The sequence below is a fragment of the Neofelis nebulosa genome, chromosome 6, assembly GCF_028018385.1.
Source record: "Neofelis nebulosa isolate mNeoNeb1 chromosome 6, mNeoNeb1.pri, whole genome shotgun sequence".
Taxonomy (NCBI): domain Eukaryota; kingdom Metazoa; phylum Chordata; class Mammalia; order Carnivora; family Felidae; genus Neofelis; species Neofelis nebulosa.
The window spans coordinates 146,165,917-146,186,804 of NC_080787.1; the positions used below are offsets into that span (position 1 = coordinate 146,165,917).

The 20,888-nt window shown below is 43.1% G+C and overlaps 2 protein-coding genes across 8 annotated transcripts in view; one reads left to right on the forward strand and one right to left on the reverse strand.

Moving 5' to 3' along the window:
• SERAC1 (serine active site containing 1) overlaps nucleotides 1-2,820 on the reverse strand; it is a 76,889-nt gene extending 74,069 nt beyond the window's left edge. For 2 of the 5 annotated variants that reach the window (XR_009263440.1, XM_058735780.1), the window contains exon 1: nucleotides 2,690-2,820. The gene's annotated coding sequence lies outside the window, so the exon portion shown is untranslated. Of the gene's footprint in view, nucleotides 1-2,009; nucleotides 2,071-2,689 lie in introns of all 5 variants that reach the window. The other 3 variants (XM_058735779.1, XM_058735777.1, XM_058735778.1) reach the window with 2 other exon arrangements.
• A 53-nt stretch (nucleotides 2,821-2,873) lies between these two features.
• On the forward strand, nucleotides 2,874-20,061 carry GTF2H5 (general transcription factor IIH subunit 5). 3 transcript variants are annotated; one of them, XM_058735784.1, is made up of 4 exons: nucleotides 2,874-2,941; nucleotides 3,849-3,918; nucleotides 19,341-19,552; nucleotides 19,817-20,061. In XM_058735784.1, the coding sequence occupies exons 2-3, from the start codon at nucleotides 3,884-3,886 to the stop codon at nucleotides 19,519-19,521; spliced, it is 216 nt and encodes a 71-aa protein (XP_058591767.1). In that variant the 5' UTR covers nucleotides 2,874-2,941; nucleotides 3,849-3,883; the 3' UTR covers nucleotides 19,522-19,552; nucleotides 19,817-20,061. The 3 variants fall into 3 exon arrangements, with proteins under 3 accessions (XP_058591767.1, XP_058591766.1, XP_058591765.1); XM_058735783.1 differs by having other exon boundaries at nucleotides 2,889-2,981; XM_058735782.1 differs by lacking the exon at nucleotides 2,874-2,941 and adding an exon at nucleotides 2,988-3,150.
• The last annotated feature ends 827 nt before the right edge of the window (nucleotides 20,062-20,888 follow it).

Consider the following 20,888-nt stretch of genomic DNA (forward strand, 5'->3'; position numbering starts at 1 on the left):
TATTTCTAGATACCTTTAGTTTTGAATACTGTTATGAATAGTAACTTTTTAAATTAAAATTCCTAGTTAGTTATTGCTGGTATATTAGTCATTTTTTAATTCAGAAATCTTCCTGAAGCCCATTTTTTTCACTATTGGATAAAACTTCCTTTTTCCATTGATTTGTGATCTTTTCTCTTACCTCATAAATTCATGCATATGTATACCTACATATGTACCTACACATATACACACATATTTTTCTTTTGTTCCTGGGATGTTTATTCGATTCCATTGCTTTGTCTCATACTACTGTCACTCTGTTTTAAATGCTGTAGTTTTATATTTTTATAACATTACTCCTCTGTCTCAAACTTTTAGCTCTTTGTTAGTTTACTCTGCCAGGTAAATATTACAATCATTTTGCAGATTCCTCACCAGAACCTACCTAAGTTATATGATTTGGGGGTTCAGAGGCCATTCTGACACCCTCTAACCAAAGCAGTCTTTCCAGTCACTGTTACATCACCATCTACCTTCTTGTTAGTTGATTTTAGTCTTTCTCCTCCCACTGTAATTAGTTGCTTGTTCATCATTGTATTCCCAGTGTCTAGAACAGTGTCTGGCACATATCAAATGCACAAAAATGTTTGCTGAATAAGTGGATGGAGATTTTAAATCTGGACAATTCAGGGAAACACCTGAAGAAAAGCAGGTTTTGAAGTAACTGCGAAGGATGAGAACTAGTTCACTTTGAGGAGGTGCTTCGAATTACACACAGGTGATTAATGTGTAGGCTTCGGGCCAAACGGCCAAGTAGAATGCATGCAAGGAAAAAAAAAAAAAGGAAAGAAAGAAAACATACTTGCAAATATCAAGTGTTGACAAGGATGTGGAATAAAAGGAACACTCAGGGAGACTGGGTGGCTCAGTGAGTTAAGCATTTGACTCTTGGTTTCCGCTCAGGTCAAGATCTCACAGTTTGTGAGTTCAAATCCCATGTTGAACCCTACATTGGGCTCCCTACTGACAGTGCAGAGCCTGCTTGGGATTCTCTCTCTCTCTCTCTCTCTCTCTCTCTCTCTCTCTCTCTCTCCCCCTCCCCCTGCTCATGCGCACATAGGCTCTCTCTCAAAATAAATAAATAAACTTAAAAAAAAAAAAAAAAGGAACCCTCATACACTGTTGGTGGGAAAGCAAGCTAGTGCAGCCACTGTGGAAAACAGTATAGAAGTTCCTCAAAAAAAATACAGGATTACCGTATCGTCTAGTAATTCCACTACTGGGTATTCACCCAAATAAAAACATTAATGCGAAAAGATATGGGCACCCCTTTGTTTATTACAGGCTTATTTACGATAGCCAAGACACAGAAGCAACACAGGTGTCCATCCATAGGTGAATGGATAAAGCAAACGAGATCTATTCATGGACTATTAGGCATAATAAAGAATGGAATCTTGCCATTTGCAACAACAGAGATGGAACTAGAGAGTATAATGTTAAGTGAAATAAATCTGTCAAAGACAAATACCGTAAGATTTCATTCCTACGTGGAATTTAAGAAACAAAACAAAGAAAAAAGACAAACAGACTTTTAAATATAGAGAACTGGTGGTAGCCAGAGGGGAGGTGGATAGGGGGATGGGCGAAATAGGTGAAGGACATTAAGTGTGCACTTACAGTGATGACCAAAGTGTTGAATTTTTATACTGTTCACACCTAAAAGTATAATGGCATTGTATGTTAACTATACTTGGATTAAAAAATCTTAAAAATTAAAAAAATTGGGCGGGGGGGGCACCTGGGTGGCTCAGTCGGTTGAGCATTCGACTTCTGCTCAGGTCATGATCTCACGATCTGTGGGTTTGAGCCCCGCATTGGGCTCTCTGCTGTCAGTGAAAGGCCCGCTTCAGATCCTCTGTCCCCATCTCTCTCTGCCCCTCCCCCACTTGTGTTCGTTTTCTCTCTCAAAAACAAATAAACATTTAAAAAAATTAATAAAAAAGGACACTTTGGAAGAACCATACCTAGAGAGCACGCACACGGAAGCAGCAATACCGAAACCAAAGAGAGGCAAAAATTTGAGGGCTAAAAAGAGGAAAACGGAATATAAGAGCTGGGTTCATAAATCACACAAACACACCAAGCAATACAATGCAGCATTAACTTATTTGGGGAAGTACAATTTAACCTAAGGAACCTAAGCAAGAAGCTCATCCCTCCACTGGTAAAAAATAAAGTGAGAGCTCTAGTAGACTATACATCAAATTTTGGGGGAAAGAATTAATTTTAGAACCCTCTGGGGTCTTCCACTTTAAGATGACCGTTACCGGGTTTAAAAATCTAAGAGCATTCAATGTATTCAACCTCTCCGGTCAGAGCTAGAAGCTGTGGTTTGGCAGGTGCCGATTTGAATGAAGGGACTGTTTCCTACTCCTTCCCATCATCTTTCCGTGACTACCGAGGCGGGGCTGATGGTACCGGCAGGTGCTTTTTGGGCCTCAGAGACGTGCCGGAGCTGGGCAGCGAGTGGGAACGAAGGGTCGGGCGGCCCAGGCTCAGAGAGAGGCCCTCAAGCCCGGCGGCGGGTCGGCGGGTCAGCAGGTCGGTCGGGAGCCGTGCCCCGGCGCCGCCCTCCCCACTCCCCGCCGTGCCGGCTTCACGGACACCCTCGCCCGCCCCCACGAGCCCGGGCTCCCCTTCCTACCTGCCGGCACGCGGACTCGGCCCGCCCTCAGCCGCGCACCGCCGACCCCGTCGGCAGGCAGCGAACCCTTCTCGGCGGTTCGCAGCTGGAGCCCTCCAGCCGCCTACCGGCGGCACGTGATACCGCCCCCGCCCCCGTCGCGCCCCGCCCCCTCGGCCCAGCTCGCGCCCCGCCCACAAGAGCGTCGCTGACCGATGACGTAGCCGGCACAGACGCTGCAAGGCGGAGTTACTGCTGGATCTGTGGGTAGAGGTGCGCGGTGTCAGTTCTTCCAGCGAGAAGGCAAAGTGGGGTGCGTAGAAAATCGTGGGTTTCCAAGGAAGGGAGGGGGAGAAGAGACTCAGAAGCCGGTCCTGCAAGTACTGGGATACCGGGCCCTGTTTCGCACCCCCTCGGGGCGCTTCCTGAAGAGGCCTGGAGGCTGTCCCGATGTAATTGAGCCGTGGAATTCAATAGGGGAGGTAATGGCTCGCATCCCGTGTGAGAAGTTTAAGTTCGCATCTGCCGCGTGGGATTTTTTTTTCTTTCCTCCTAGGGCAGATCCTTGGGAAACTGAGTTAGTTGGTAAAGGAACACATGATCTGGTGACCTGGCTTCTCCCTTTTTCTTTCTTTTTCTTCTTCTCCCCCCTTTTTCTTTCTTTTTTTTTCTTCTTCTCCCCCTTTTTCTTTCTTTCTTTTTCTTCTTCTTCTTCCTTTTTTTTTTTTTTTTTTTTTAAACCCGGGAGCTTTAGCTTTGTCCCTTTGCTCTAGCTCTTCTGTGAAAAGAGATGGTCGGCCTCACCATCCCTTTCAGAGCTACCATTCTGTGATTCCTGCTTCCCAGGATCGTATCTTTTATCATTAGCCCAGGTGGGAATAGAAATATTGTGACTCATGTTCTAAACCTGGTTTGGGTACGCGGGCGTACTTAGGTGGCTTGCTTTCTTTTGGGTCGACTCGGGGAGCATTTGCAAGAAGCATTAATGTTCCAATAGGCTCATTTTAATTTTGTTAAAAATCAGAATAACTGTATGTCTTGTTAACGTTAGCCCTATGTTTTTCATAGACTTAACTCTTTAATCTGACATTAAACATTTTGTCTCATTTCAGAGGCAAATCTCCAAAGTATATTGAAGTCGGTGCTTTCAAATTTATTGTCACCTTATCTCTTTTATTAGCATTTTAAAGGTCATCACCTTCTGACTTGGAAAAGATGGTCAACGTCTTGAAAGGAGTGCTGATAGAATGGTTAGTAGTTTTGATACTTAATGAAATTTAAATCTCCGTGTTGAATCTTGATGTATGTATACCTCCTCTAAAATCCATGTTTTTGTTTTAAGATCCAAACGAATCAAGTCTTTGAACTTTCTTAACTTCATTTTTCTTATATAACAAGTGGAACAGATTTTGTTGGTATATTTCTTTCCTGTGCCAGATTTCAGTGTCTCTGGCCAGTGGCGTAAGTGGCATTATTTCCAACACGTTTTGGTCAGGGGAAGTGTATTTTTTTTAATGTTTATTTTTGAGAGAGACAGACACAGAGCACCAGTGGGGAAGGGGCAGAAAGAGGGAGACACAGAATCCTAAGCAGGCTCCAGGCTCTGAGCTGCCAGCATAGAGCCCTATGTGGGGCTCCAACCCAAGAACTGTGCGATCATGGCCTGAGCCAAAGTCAGCCGCTTAACTGAGCCAGCCAGGTGCCTCCAGGGAAGGTGTATTTTTTAGATCAACACTCTTTGGAGGAACAGTACTTGAATTGTCATCCCACCCTCAGGGATTGACTAGAATTTAGGGTCTGCCTGAGTCTTCACCATCATGAACTATGGTCTTGAAAGAGTAAGAAAGTCAAGAGTCAATTGAAGGTTTCTTAAACGAGGCACACGTTCCAAAGAAGAAACTAGAAACCTTAATGAGCGGCATTGAATTTCAAAGCAGGCTATCTAGGGCCAAGTACCACAGCCTGAAGACCTCTACTACGGGACCAGTTCTTGCTCTGTCTCCACTTGTTTGTGATGTTAAGGCTGGGGGAGGAGCAAAGCCAAACCCTAGGATACTTTCGGCATCAAAGCAGCTTTGTCCTATAGAAATACAACGTGAGCCACACACGTTGTCTTAAATTTTCTGTTAGCCACGGTAAGAGTAAATTGAAACAGGTGAAATTAATACATTTCATTTAACCCAGTGTATCCAAACTATTTTAACGTGTCCTAAATCGTCAAAGTTGATAAAGATTTCAAAATCGTGTTAGGTCTTTTTTCATACGGCAGTGTGTAGTTTACCTTCTGCAGCCCAAATCACAGGCTGGCCACGTTTCAAGTGCTCAGTGGTGAGCAGTGCCGGTTGATTTAATGTTTGGAATAAAGGAGACAAAACAAGGGTAGAAGAAAAGAGCCAGTGACGTGGGAGGGAAGCTAAGAGGGGATGTTTAATGAAGGTGAGTGGGCCTGAGAGATAGAATAAGGTGAAGACACTGGAAGTCAGTGATTTTTCTCGTATCTTCTTTTTTTAATTTAATCTATTTACTTGAGAGCATGCGCACACCAGTGGGGGAGAGGCTGAGGGAGAGAGTGATAAAGACTCTTAAGCAGGCTCTACACTGAGCGGGGAGCCCTACTTGGGGTTCTGTCTCAGGACCGTGAGATCATAACATGAACCTAAATCAAGAGTCAGACCCTTAATTGACTGAGCCACCCAGGCAACGTTTTTTTGTTTGTTTTGTTTTAAGATGAGAGCTGTTTTAGTGGAAATGTGAGATAGATGCCAGATTGGAGTACTTTGAAAAGGGAAAGGAAGATGAGGAAGTGGAGAATCTTCAGAGAAGTTTTGCTGTAATAATAAGCAAAGGAATGGAGAACTGGATTGAAAGCTGAAGAGGGATATGGTAAGGGAATCTGGTTCTTGTTATTTTGGTTTTAATGGAGAGAATAGAATTTATGTTGATGAGAACAAACTACTCACAGAGGAGAGGTGTTCACTGGGGAAAGCAAGGGGACAGGATCTAGGTCCCATAAGTTCTAAACACAAAGTGCTGTTTTCTTTTGGAAAATACTTTTAAGCTAGTTTTTTTGTATTGTATTTTTCTTAAGACTTTGTCATAATTGGGGCACCTGGCTGGCTCAGTTGGTTAAGCGTCTGACTGCGGCTCAGGTCATGGTCTCACATTCATGGGTTTGAGCCCCACATCAAGCTCCGTGCTGTTTGAGCCTGCTTAGGATTCTCTCACTCTTTCTCCCTCTGCCCCTCCCCCACTGTGCGCTCCCATCACTCTCTCTCTCAAAATAAATAAATTTTTAAAAATTTTCTTCGTAATTATAGAAACATTCTCCTGGTTGGTCTTTGAATGCTACTGTTTTTTTAACACAGAGGATACGGTGTCTAAATGTGGTGTCTGTCCAGTCAGATGGGAGCCCCCACATGTGGGGCGACGACCGAGTGGAAGCCAATGGCGCAGGGGATGGAAATTCACCCAAGACAGAGCAAAGGAGATACAAGTTTATGGAATACACTGCACAGGAGTAGCAAGCAGAGAGAGTGAAGGCTGTTTTTAAAGGAGGAAGATGAGGAGGTGTGGGGATGGGAACGGAAGGAATTCTCTCTCCCCTTTTTGGTAACTATCCCTGGTTGTAAGTAGCCCATTGGTCAGTTAGGGCCTCTGGATATTTTGAGGTGGATCTCCTGATGGGCCTGTTTGTATTCAGATGGTCTCTGTGAGCCCTTTCTACATTCCATCTCTCAGGCCTATTTGCCTAAAAGCATCGTCTGCAGAGTCATACGGCATACACATACATACAGTGTCAGCTGTCCGCTTTTCCCCTTTTGTTTCTTCCAATTTTAAGTTTGATCTTCACCCCTGGATTTGATAAATCTTAACTTCTCTCTTGTCGGATTTTTGTATTTTAGTTTTTGTTGATGTGTAAAGTTTCATTTATCTAGAATTTATTGGGAGGAAGGGCATGTTAGGCAAAGATTTGAATTTGCCTTTTTTTTTTTTTTTTTTTTTTTTTAGCTGAACATGTGTTTCACACCATTCATTCCCTTCTCTTATGATACGTCTTTTATCACATTGTTTCACTCTCCCTGCTACTTTTCCTTAATCCTGTCCCACATCCCTTCTTTTCTTCGTCATTGCTGCCTATTCAAGAATAATCTCAGGAGGTGCCTGGGTGCCTCAGTCAAGTTAAGCATCTGACTTTGGCTTGGGGTCATGATCTCCTGGTGGTTCGTGAGTTACAGCCCCGCGTGGGGCTCCCTTCTGTCATCACGGAACCCACTTCAGATCCTCATTCTCCCTTTCTCTCTGCCCCTCCCCCACTCAGCAAGCTCTTCTCTCTCTCCCTTTCTCAAAAATAAGTATTAAAAAATTAAGAAAGAATACCTCAGAATAATTTAGTCTGTTTCCAAAATAATCCTTTTGGCCTGATGGTTAAGATTGTGTTAGATCTATATTTTAATTTGAAAAAATATGGCTGGACTGCATTTTAAAGAGCAGAATCCTGGGAGGCTCATTAAAATCTCAGTGGTAGGCTTTCACTGTAGCCTTGAGGACCTAGTATAAATTTGTAAGAGGACCTGAGGTGTTAGTTTTCTTTCCTATTGGCTGAGCGCTCTGCCCAGTTTGCTGTCATGGAACCAAGCCTCAATTCTACGTAGGCTCTAATGGCCCCTCTATCACTCTGCTCTTATCACTCAGACTAACAGCAACAGCATCATCTGGAACTTGTTAGAAATGCAAAGTCTCAGACCTCGCTCCAAGTCTCCTAAATCAGAATTGTGCATGCAAAGATACTTGTTAAAAGGCATTTAAAGTTTGGGAAGAGAAGCACTTAACTGGCCTAAGTCTGATAATGAGTTTTCCTATGGAGAATCGTTTTGCACCAAAACTACTAAAGTTTTATTTTGCCGATGGACACTGTCCTTGCAAAACTTGAATTTTTTCCTTTAAGGTGAATTCCAAAGTGTAGTCTGCACAATTTTCCAAGAGGGTTACTGTCTTCCCAAAGATAGAAATCTTCCAAAAAGACTCCAGGCTTAAGAAATAATAGGTTTATAAAGGGCATGGTCAGGGCTGATGGGAACTCCACAATCAGGTGTCCATGTTGGGACAGTAGCTGGAAAAGTCCTTCAGTTTCCCTCATGTCTGTATTTGATGCCAAAAAGAAGATTCTTAGTAATATAGTATTAGCATAAGTCTGTTTAGTCCATAATACCCATGGATTGTGTGGGGCCTATAGGTGTGTGGAGTACAGAATCTCATAGGTCTAGAGTTCATAGGCAAACCACTCAAGAGTTTCTTAAAACTACTTTCATTGTTGCAGTGATTCTTTCCAAATTCCAGCCACATCACCATACGTGGTCATCTATAATGGCATGGATAGCGCTGTTCCACACATTCTGTTCAGGCAGCCGGCAAAATACTTCTCAGCCATGTAGGGCCTCATTCAAGAAGGGAGTCTTAATTTGACACCTCTCTTAGAATGGCTGAACTTCGTGCCCCATTTAAATTTCACCTCTGTCAGTTCCTTTCAACTGATTTGGAGTCTTTAATAAATGAAGCAAATAAGTCAGATTATGGTGGTGGCCGTCAGGCCCAACTCTATGAATTGAAAAATCAAGGTACTAGGATATAAGAAGATTCTTTCCTCACAAAGTTTATCAACTGCCAAAATCTAAAGCTAAATTGAAATTTTTTGTTGATAAATTTGTGTTTTTATGTATCAGTGAGGTTGGTGAAAACTTCCTCTTTGTTGGGGTCCACCACTGTCAACTGCCAGCCTCACAGTAAGCATTTCCCAAATCTAGCCAACCACAGCAGTACTGAAGCAAGCAGCCTGTGTCCAACAAATGGCCTTGTCCAGTTGCAGGTGCCAGAGCAGACCTCTGGGGCGACCGTTATCTTGGTTACTTGGTGCGGCAAGTGCTTCGGCAAGACGGTTTGTTATAAAGGTGCAATTCCCAATAGCTTACGGCACAATAGCAAAGAATCTGAAGAAATAGTATTTGTTAGATTTACGGGTTCAGCTTCTAAACCTATACTGTCAGGAGAAGCAATTAAGAACAAAAGCAAGGGGCGCCTGGGTGGCTCAGTCAGTTAAGCGTCCAGGTCTCAGTTTTGGCTCAGGTCATGTTCTCACGGTTTTGTGAATTTGAGCCCTGTGCCGGGCTCTGTGCTGACGGTGCAGAGTCTGCTTGGGATTCTCTCTCTCTCTGCGCCCCTCCCCACTCACATTGTCTCCGTCTCAAAATAAATAAACTTTAAAAAAGAACTAAGACAAAACTAGTCTTACCATTGTTCTGTTCTTTTGCAGCATTTATATATTTCTTGTGACCCTTTGCTTCTTAGAAGGGCCATATTCACAGAAGTTTCTTGGCTACCCAGAAGAGTGCCTAAACTATACATGGGCGATGCTTAGTAAATATTTGTGTACTGAATGAATTTTGTTAACATAATTGAGCCAAGGAATGTAATCTCAGCCTAAATCCCAGAGTATTAATGTTCCTTTAGAGCTTCTCTATTAGCACAGTGATAATAGTGGAGATAAGAATAGGTTCTGATAACTTGGATTCAAGTTTCAGTACAAAAAAGCTTTGTGCACCAGACCTCTTTTTTTGGCAAGTTACATCAAATAGCTTTTAAATGAAGTGAATGTTGGCTTCCAGTCTTAGTTTTTAAAAAGCAGCTCTCACCGAGCTAACGATATGGGTGATAGAAGCACAGTCTTTAAAAAGACCTAATACGGAAAGCAATTTGTGATAGGTTTTGAAGCATTTATATGCTTTACCACAGTAATTCCCCTTTCAGAAGTTTATCCTAAGGAAGTGACCAGAACTGCAGATAAAAATGTAGGTGACTGAATGTGCTAATACAACATGACGCCTTGAGGATGGAGCTAGCGAGTGTAATGTTAAGTGACATAAGTCCGAGAAAGACAAATGCCATGTGATTTCACTCCCATGTGAAATTTAAGGAAACAAATGAGCAAAAGGAAAAAGACACAATCAAGAAACAGACTCTTAATTATAAAGAATGGATGGTGATGGGCGTTAAGGAATGCTCTTGTGATGGGCACCAGGTGTCGAGTAGAAGTGTTGAATCGCTATATTGTACACCCGAAACTAATAGTATACTGCATTAACTGGAATTGAAAACTTAAAACATTGTGACTTTTTTCCTAATCAGATAATGTAGCTATTAAAATACTTGAAAACATTTCAAGTGATCTGGGATGATATTGTGTGATACAGTGTTAAATAAAAAGGGCTGAATGCCTTCATGATGTAACACTGAACATTTACTGGTACCGTACTAAGCACTTGGTAATATTCTATTCGTTCTCACAACAACCCTATGAGATCTAGGTGTTATTATCCCCATTTTATAGATGCAGAAATTGAGCACAGAGAAATAAATTGCTCAGGGTTACACAGCTGCTAAGATTGGATTTTAAACCACAGTATTCTGGCTTCAGAACCCACGCAAATAAGCCTTATGTAATCTGTCTTTCTAACACAGAACTAAGCATTGTGTCGTGTTAAGTTCTGTAAAAGGACTTGTACATGTGCAGTCTTAGAATAATATATGTATTCACGGGATAAAATAGAACAACATTTTTGTACAAGCAAATCGTTTAATGGGGATAGAAGGGGGTCATTTGAACCTTTCTACCTATATCCTTTCACACACCCAGAAACTCTTGGCATTGTAATTGCTCTTCATTTGAGTATCTACCGTGAGCAAAGTGTTTTAGGTATAGTCTCCAATCCAGCAACCCTGCAACATAAGTGGCACTGTCTCCATCTTACTACCTAGGACCCTAAGACATGGAGAGGGTTAGTGATTTTATAGATCATACATATTTTGTTTGACTGAGGTGGGGATTGGGCTTTGGCTGAGCCCAGTTGTTTTCTTTAGTGTCTTGCGTCTTTTTAACAATAAACCTATTGGAGTGTGTCCTATTGGAGACTTGGGACAGTCGTTCTGGTTGATGTAATGACTCCTGTGGTGGCCCTTTCTTTCTCTTAAGACCCTACTCATTGCAAGTATAAGATTTTTAAGGAATTCTACCTTGTAGCTAATTATTATCAGGAAGGATTGTTTACCATTGACTGAGCCAATCTTAGTATTCTGATGGTATGGGCAGTGCTGACAATTTTGTGCAGGTGACCCATGATTCTGTGATCTGTCGTATAGCTAACTACATCATCCTAGGAGAGACTTCGCAATACTTTTTAGAATCACGTTTTATACTCAGGTTATGTAGGAAGGGGTTGATTGACATCTGCCCGTCACATCTCCAGGGCGGAGATACATTTTTTTCTTGCTCACTAGCCCTGATCCCCCAGTTTTTTATTTTTTTTAACTTTTTTTTTTTTAATGTTTATTTATTTTTGAGAGAGAGAGACAGCATGAGCAAAGGAGGGGAAGAGAAAGAGGGAGACACAGAATCCGAAGCAGGTTCCAGGCTCTGAGCTCTCAGCACAGAGTCCGATGCAGGGCTTGAACCCACAAACCGCGAAATCCTGACCTGGGCCGAAGTCGGACGCTAACCGACTGTGCTACCCAGGCCCCCCTGATCCCAGTTTTTTAACTGAGTAGGTCTATGGGCACTTGGGGTTTTTTTTGCTTTGTTCTTACCAGCAGACTCTCCCATAGATTCTCTTCATGAGAAAATGGAATAAATAACCCTGTATTCAGGCAAGATATTCCAGTCCCTCAGTGTTTCATAACGAAGATCCCCTAAGCTTTGAGTGTCCTTTTGAATCATTACAAATTATATTTTTTAGGTACATGTTTGAGAATTCAGTCTGAAATTGACAGCTTTCTGTTTCCTTTCAAAAAGTTTAATTGAGGCAATTAATAACAGAAATAGTCATTTCAGTGTCTCACTGACCAGTGACTAAGTATCTCATTTGTCAGTTAGGAGTGTTTCCCCAGGTATGGGGAGTGCCACTGGTGTTCAAGATGATTTGTAGTGGAACACAAAAGGGAGGGGGGAGAACACAAAAATAGTTTGTATATGACCAGTTTAATTTAGTTGAGGGGAAAAAAAATACATCAGGATGACTGATGATTCATACCAGATCAAGTTAGGCTTAAAAGTTGATTTAGGGGTGCCTGGGTGGCTCAGTCAGTTAAGCGTCTGACTTCGGTCCAGGTCATGATCTCACTGTCCATGAGTTCAAGCCCCACGTCAGGCTTGTGCTGACAGCCCTGAGCCTGGAACCTGCTTCAGATTCTGTGTCTCCTTCTCTCTCTGCCCCTCCCCCGCTTGTGCTCTGTCTCTATCCCTCAAAAATAAATAAATGTTTAAAAAAAAATTTTTTTTAAGTTGCTTTAAAAGCAATTTAGAGAGGGGCACCTGGGTGGCTCTGTCGGTTGAGCGTCCGACTTCGGCTCAGGTCATGATCTCACGGCTCGTGAGTTCGAGCCCCGCGTCAGGCTCTGTGCTGACAGCTCAGAGCCTGGAGCCTGTTTCAGATTCTGTGTCTCCCTCTCTCTCTACCCCTCCCCTGTTCGTGCTCTGTCTCTCCCTGTCTCAAAAATAAATAAAACGTTAAAAAGAAAAATTTAAAAGCAATTTAGAGAAAAAATAATATGTAATGCAGGTGTTACAAGAGCTGGCTAAAATAGCAGGGATGGTATGCAAATGGCAAAAATTTTGAAAACACCAGCATGCTGAATCAGAGCACAGACGGGAGCTCCCCTGACACTTCTTAGTTTCAGTTGTTTGGGGTTCACTTCATTGAAATAATGTAAATTTATTTCATCTAGAAAATTTCTGGGGATCTATTAGTCTTTATAACCACTTAACCTTTGCTATCTCTAAAACCTCTCAGAGCAGCCAATTACTAGAATAAATTGGTGTCCTCTGTGAATGTGCCGAGCTCAGACAGTAACAAGGTAATCTATCACATTTGGACCCGAAATCTATTTTAATCTATTGTTTAATCTATTATTTGTTCTGCTGTGTGAAGAATATCCTTCAAAGAAGCCTCTGAATGATTTTAATTGAAAGTACTGAGATCTGTGGCAACTGGGTGGCTCATTCGGTTGAGTGTCTGACTCAGCGTAGGCTCCTGATCTCTTGGTCATGAGTTCGAGCCCCGTGTCAGGCTCCATGCTGGATGTCAAGCCTGCTTAGGGGTCTGTCTCTCCCTCCTCTGCCTCTCTCAAAAAGAAAGAAAATACTGAGATTCTTGTGGGACCTGAGGGTAAAATGGGTACCAGGGCCTCCATGTGAGAGATGAGAGTGAGTCTTCCTGTCCCCTGATGGCAGAGGAAGAAGGGAGAGACGGGAAATGGCCCAGCTGCAGAACACTAAAGCCGATTATTTCTGTCTGTCCCTCACCCCCGTCTATTAAGTGAGTCCTCTTTTATTCCCCACTCCCCTTTTATTTGTATGGGCAAGGAAACGTTTAGGGAAACAACACAGTTTTTAAAAACAATGGCGTTAGGAGACACTGAAGCTTTGATTTCCCTGTTCTGTAGACCTCCTCGATTCCATTTCTGTAATTGCAACTGAAAGAACCCTGTTAAACCAGCTTGTTACTCCCTGTCGCCCCTCCTCCCCTTCTTTCTAGAATTGCTTTTTTTGTGTTTATTTTATTTTTGAGAGACAGAGCATGAGCAGGGGAGGGGCAGAGAGAGGGAGACACAGAATCCGAAGTGGGCTCCAGGCCCTGCGTTGTCAGCACAGAGCCGGACGTGGGGCTCAAACCCATGAACCATAAGATCTTGACCTGAGCCGAAGTCAGACTGAGCCACCAGCGCCCTAGAGTTGCTCTTTAAGCCCTTTTTAACTTTGCTTCACAGCCTTTTTGTCAATCATTGGTAATTTGTCTACCTCAGTGAGATTTTTCAATGTACAACATATTAACTGGTTTACAAAAATTTCTTATTCTGTGTAATTGCCAAAATTAGGGAATTCCTGGAAATGTGCAGTTTATCTGTATCTGCTTAAATCTGTGACTATAACATTACCTTTCTAGAAGACCCCGCTCTGACGCATCCACATCTGCCTGTTGTTGGCCTACAGTCTCATGTCTCTACCTGCCCTGAGACCCTCATTCTCATACTCTTTAGCCCTACTTTTCCTGTTTTCAGTCACCCAGAAAGCCACAGATTTCCAGGCCACCCCTCATCCCTGTGACACTCGATACCTGCAGCTCTGTCGTCTGCTTTTTCCCACCTCCACCCCTCTGAGCCCTAGCCCGGCAGGACCCCCTGTATCTTCCACCCCTCGGAACTCTTCCTTCTCCCAGCCCCCTTTTTCTGTCTCACTGGGAGCACGAGCTTTCTCCTGAGCACTCTTCTCCCACAACCCTCCCAAGCATTGCCTCCTCTGTGGTACCTCATGTACCATTGGGGCCAGGAAACTGGATAGGTATCTGCCTTACTCCTCCTTGCCACTTCAGACATGGTGACTTGTCTTCATAGAAACCCACAGCTCTCACCATCAGAGGACCCCGCTCACTAACCCTCCCCTTTCCCTTCAAGGCTTTTCCGTGAAGGCTGTCACTCTTGAGTAGCTCTCCTCTGCGCATTTTGGTAATTTCAGCATCCACGTGGATCGTCCCCTCAATACCCTGACTTCTCAGTCTCCTGACCTCCTCTTCCCAAGCCTGTCCTCCACCCTGTCCCAGCCTTTCCCGCTGCCGTGGGCGGCCCTCGTCTGTCCCTGCCAGTATTGCCCTCCCTTCACTCTCTCCACTTCGGGCATCTCCCTGACCTCCACCCCTTCTTGCCCAATCACTCCCTCTAATGCCCTCGCTCTAATTTCTTAGCTCTGCCAGGCCTGCGGTCTGTTGATCTCCCGCCTTCCCCTGACCTTCCCAGCAGCACCCCACATCCTCCTCAGCCCGCTGAGGCTCCACGGTTCCAGGCCGCATTGGTTCGTTCAATTAAAGACTGTCGGCTCCCTTGCCTCTCTCTCACACTAACCAGATGTGATTCTGTCCCACTCTGCACCTGCTCTGAACCTTTACCTCCACGGCTTTAAATTCACGACTCCTAAACTCATGTGGACCCTTAATGCTAGCCAGCAAATCCCTGTTTCTTAGTCTTTTTACTGTCCCCCTTTTAATACAGCTGTTCTACTTCATCAAATTCAAGATTTTGGTAGTTGTATTTTTTTTTATTTTTTTTTTATGTTTTTATTTTATTTCTGAGAGAGAGTGTGAGCAGGGGAGGGGCAGAGACAGATAGAGACACAGAATCCGAAGCAGGCTCCAGGCTCTGAGCTGTCAGCACAGAGCCCGATGCGGGGCTAGAACCCACAAACCGTGAGATGATGACCTGAGCCAAAGTCAGACACTCAACCAACTGAGCCACCCAGGTGCCCCAAGATTTCAGTAGTTTTAAAACTTACTGGTATTTTTTGTGCCTCCAAGAAAAATCACTACCAGCTATACTGTATCATGCCATTGATTGCAAGAGTCATCTTGATTTTGGAGATGTTAAAATGTGGGGGGAAATGTACTTCTTAGACTAGACGAAAGTGGTATTTCATACCTTCAACTTTTTTACCTCCAAGAACTTTCCTGTTTCACTGCAAAAATACAGGAAAAGCCATCGGGAGAGAAAGTCGGCAAGTCTGTCCCATTGATCTGTGCGCATATACTCTTCCCTTCCCCCCACTGGCTATGATGAAGTATCCATTCTTCTGTCTTAAGCCAGCTTCTCTACTTGGCAACTGGACCCCATCCCTTCTTGCCTATTTCAGGACAGCTTTCCAGCAGCCTTCCTCCTTCTCCTGCTCTAGCAATTTTTCCTTCTCTACTGAATCATTCCCATCAGCATTCTAAACATGTTGTGATACCCACCCACCCCCACCCCCACCCCCACCCCTGGAAGGAGGTGAGCAAAACCTATTGATTCCCATATCCTTTTCCAGCTGCTGCTCTATTTCCCCGCTCTGTGAAAAAGAATTTCTTGGAAGACTTGTCTAAATTCACTCTCTCTGATTTCTGTCCTGTGACTCCACTGAACCTGTTCTTGCCAAGGTCTGGTAGTCAAGTTTCAATCCTTATTTCCTGTACCTGTCTGTTACCAACACCTGTCACGGTGGATCACCTCTTCTCCCCAAATGTCCTTTGTTCACTTACCTTGCAGAACTCAGGGCTTTCTTCCTGCCTCTGCAGTCACTCCTTTCCAGTCTGCTTTGCTGATTTGTCCTTTTCCTGCTAACCTCTTGATGTTGGGGAGTCTGGGGCTTGGTCCATGTTCTTTTCTCTGTTGCTATGTTCACTTCCTTGTTGGGGCTTGATGACTGACTTTTTTGTGACTCTTCAGTCCAGACTTTGCTACTGAAATCCGGAATCGTATGCCCACTTTCCTACGCAGTTTTCCACTTGGGTGCCAACCTATCTCAAGTGCAACGTGCCTCAAACCCACTCTTGATCTTCCCAGCACACCTGTTCTTCCTACTTCCTCATCTCACTAAAAGGCAACTCCATTTTTTTCATTTGCTCTGACCAAAAATGTTGGGAGTCCCCTTAATTCTACTCTTCCAAAGTCGGAGTCTAGTCTCGGCAAATTATGTTGGCTTTACGTTCAACGTATGTCTAGAATGCAACCGCTTCTCATCTCCCCGTTACCACTTACTTCCAAACCATTATCATCTCTTGCCTGGGTTACCGCATTCACCTTCTGATCGGTCTCCCTGTTTGCACCCTTGCCTCCACCACTACCACCACCCCAGTCTTTTCTCAACCCCACAGGCTGTATGATCCTTCCTTTTCAAATTTAAGTCAGTTTGGGGCACCCGGGTGGCTCGGTCAGTTGACCTTCTGACTTCGGCTCAGGTCATGATGTTGCGGTTTGTGGGTTTGAGCCCCACGTCGGGCTCTGTGCTGACAGCTCAGATCTGAAGCTTTGTGCTTCGGATTCTGTGTTTCTCACTGTCTCTACTCCTCCCCCACTCAAGTTCTGTCTCTCAAAAATAAACATTAAAAATATTTTAAAAAGGGGGCGCCTGGGTGGCGCAGTCGGTTAAGCGTCCGACTTCAGCCAGGTCACGATCTCGCGGTCTGTGAGTTCGAGCCCCGCGTCAGGCTCTGGGCTGATGGCTCGGAGCCTGGAGCCTGTTTCCGATTCTGTGTCTCCCTCTCTCTCTGCCCCTCCCCCGTTCATGCTCTGTCTCTCTCTGTCCCAAAAATAAAAAAAATAAAAAAAATAAAAAAAAATAAAAAAAAAAAAATAAATATTTTAAAAAGTAAAATTTAAGTCTGTTTGGGGGCACCTGGATAGCCCAGTCAGTCAAGTGTCTGACTCTTGATTTCAGCTCAGGTCATGATCTCATGGTCGTGAGATGGAGCCCTGTGTTGGGCTCTGTGCTGGATGTGGGGCCTGCTTAGGATCCTCTCTCTCCCTCCCCTCCAGTCCTTCCCCACCCACTCATGCATGGACTCGCTCTCTCGTTGCAAAAAATAATAATGAAATTTAAGTCAGTTTGCAGGTTAAATCATGTCTCCCAGTAAAAGCCAGAGTTGCTAAAATCACCTCTGAGGCCCTTTGTGATCTGGCCCAGCTACAGCGAACTTGGTGACCTCATCTCCCACTTCTGTTCCCTTTAGTCACCGCACTCCAGCCTCTGTGGCCTTGCTGTTTCTCTCTGCCTGAGTCACGTGGCTCACTCCCTACCTCCTCCTGGTGTTTGTTCAGATGTCACCTGCTCAGTCAGGCCTTCCCTGCCTCCCCTGTTTGAATTTGGGAGTCTCGCAGTTTCATGACTGCCAGTTCTCATCCCGCTTCCCTATTTTGTGCATGTGCACGCGCGTGTGTGTGTGTGTGTCGTAGCACTACTGGTAAATGTAAGCTCTAGTAACAGGGAGGGTTCTTTTTTTTTTCCTTTTTTTAATTTTTATTTTAAGTAGGCTTCATGCCCATCATGGGGCTTGAACTCATGACGCTGAGATCAAGAGTCACGTACACTACCAACTTAGACAGGCACCACAACAGGAGAGTGCTGGATTGTTTTTTCACTGCTGAATCCCCAGGACCAGAATAGGGTCTAGCATATGACAGGTGCTGAGTAAATATTTATTGAATGAGTGTGTGAACTTCAGCAAATTTACATCTGAACCAATTGATTCTGCATGTTAATATGGTCATTCCAATACTTTAACCATAGAATATAACTGAATTTTGCCAAATCTGTGTGGACAAGTGTAACTTAAGTGTTCTGAACCTAAGCCTAAGATGGCAGACATACTAGAAACTAATTTTAAAATCTGTGTCAGTTTTGGAGCATCTGGGTGGCTCAGTTGGTTAAGCATCCGACTTCTGCTCAGGTCATGACCTTATGGTTCGTGAGTTCGAACCCCACATCAGACTCTGCACTGGTAGTGTGGAGCCTGCTTGGGTGTGTCTCTGTCTCTCTCTCTCTCTCTCTCTCTCTCTCTCTCAATAAATAAATAAATAAATACACTTTAAAAACTAAAATCTGTGTCAGATCTGATAAGGGCAGACCTATTTATTCACATCATTTTACATTGTAAAATGTTCATAAAATCATTGTAATGGTAAGTTACTAAAAATAATTAAGAAAATCATCTTTTCAGGAAGACTTGGCTTTATTAATAGGTAATACACCATGAACCATACCCATTTAGTGACTGAAATAAATCCTTTACTTTTGTTAGCTTCGCTCACACCTGGTTTGTACTTGAAGGAACTAAAATTCAGTTTTTTCAGGAAATTACACTGACCCTTTTTTAATTAAAGCATCTTTGCAATTGATGTTGTCATTCCTCAATAAACCAAAAGGGTTTGTAAAGTTACATTTTCTCTAAGATTTGAAAACTATGCAGCTTGACATTTTCATGTTCAATTTTTGCTAAATACATTGTACGTTAGGTCTAAAGGGTGTCTCTTTTGTGTGATTCAGAGCTTTTATGACAGATATGTTTCTGTAAATCCAAGAAATTATATCCCTTTTTCCTTTGTGACTTACTCCATTCATTACAGAGTGAAAACCACAAATAAATAGAATTAAATTTGGATCTCTTTGAGCTCAGTATTCTCTAGGAGATTTTGGTAGGATTTCCCTTAAAGATTCTGAATGATAGTTCAGACTTACAAAGTTTAAAATTTTAAGGAAGAAAAATAATTTGGGCACCTGCTGCAAGCCAGAGCCTATTCTTGGCAATATTCTGTAATTTTCATAACTGCCCTCTAGCCTCATTTTGAGGCTTTGGGAGATTAAATACATATTAGGGTCACACAAGTAAGTGATAAAGCTGAGACTGAATGCAGTTCTGACTTTTACAAAGTGACTGACTGGTTTTGTAAATAAGTTTTTCACTGGCAAGGTAGTGAAAATCCTTTGGCTTCTTAAAAGTCATGGGCAAGTAAGGAAATTCATTTTTTCAATCCGTGAAGGGAGCTGTTACTCTTTGGCCCTGTTAACTACCAAGCTTTGAACATTATTTTTCACTTGTCAGTGACAAACTACTCTTTTAAAATCTTATCATCGGTCTCTTTGTCTAAAACTTGAACCAGCAGTTCTAAAATGAAGCTATGTCTCCAGAGCATTAGTGCTTGAGAGGGAGTGAGGGATTGAGTTAACAGTTTAGAACTTATAAATTATCCTAAAAATTCTACAAGCCCAATTCTAGTTGTTCCCGTGAAATTTGACAACAGGGCGTCTCATCTTTATGTGTTTTCTCTGCAGTGACCCAGCCATGAAGCAGTTCCTGCTGTACTTGGATGAATCAAATGCCCTAGGAAAGAAGTTCATCATTCAAGACATTGATGACACTCATGTCTTCGTTATAGCAGAGTTGGTTAATGTCCTCCAGGAGCGAGTGGGTGAATTAATGGACCAAAATGCCTTTTCTCTTACTCAGAAGTGAAAATACTCAATATTGACCACTTACGGGGCGCCTGGATGGCTCAGTCGGTTGAGCGTCCGACTTCAGCTTAGGTCACGATCTCACGGTTCGTGAGTTCGAGCCCCGCGTCGGGCTCTGGGCTGATGGCTCAGAGCCTGGAGCCTGCTTCCGATTCTGTGTCTCCCTCTCTCTCTGCCCCTCCCCCATTCATGCTCTGTCTCTCTCTGTCCCAAAAATAAATAAACGTTAAAAAAAAAAAAAAAATTTATAAAAAAAAAAAAAGAAAAGAAAAAAATATTGACCACTTAGGAATCACAAGAAACAAATGTGAGAGACTGTCACCATTCAGTGTCCTATGTGACAGATTAAACTTAGTTGCTTAGATGCATGTTACAGGAAAACCTATGATGTCATTCGTTCAGAAAAAAAGCCCCTGAACAGATTTTCCTCTTCTGTTTTTTTTTAGTACGTGTACCCTAGAATGTAAAAAAAGAAAGAAAGAAAAGTTTTAATGCTTGTCTGTGATTTGCCTTTTATTATCCTACATTAAAATATTAATGTTGGGGCGCCTGAGTGGCGCAGTCGGTTAAGCGTCCGACTTCAGCCAGGTCACGATCTCGCGGTCCATGAGTTCGAGCCCCGTGTCAGGCTCTGGGCTGATGGCTCGGAGCCTGGAGCCTGTTTCCGATTCTGTGTCTCCCTCTCTCTCTGCCCCTCCCCCGTTCATGCTCTGTCTCTCTCTGTCCCAAAAATAAATTAAAAAACGTTGAAAAAAAAAATAAAAAATATATATATATATTAATGTAAATGGTTTTCCTACCTTTTTAATACATTAAGAATATGATGGAATATGCTTTTAAATTATTCGTCTAACCTAACTGTTTCACTTGTTCCTGTTAGTAATTGTGGGGTTTTGTAGTGTGGGTGTGGTTTGTCCTGTTCTAATTAGAAACTTCACAGATTATTTAGATAAATATGCCACGGTGGGACCTTGGGTAATATTTATGTCTTGCAAGTAATGCCTGCATACCAGCCAGCTGTCTTGGTGAAGAAGATGGGGAAGAGAACCATGTAATGTTAACGTGAACTACACTTTGCATTTCCCTAAAAATACAGCGTTTTAAAAGTGCAAAGGGTGAGAGATAACCAAATGAGAAAGGGACCTGTTGCTCTGCAAGCTTTAGTTTTTCCTTTCCTAGGAAAGAAGTTCATCATTCAAGACATTGATGACACTTTAGTTGATGACACTCATGTCTTCATGACTTTTTTGGTCACATTTTCCTTTCCCATCATGGCAAGTGTTTTGTTTAAAGACATCAGTTTTATTTGTGCCTTATTTCCTATGAGAATCCCTGTTTAAACTGATTTTAAAAAGAAGGACTATAGGA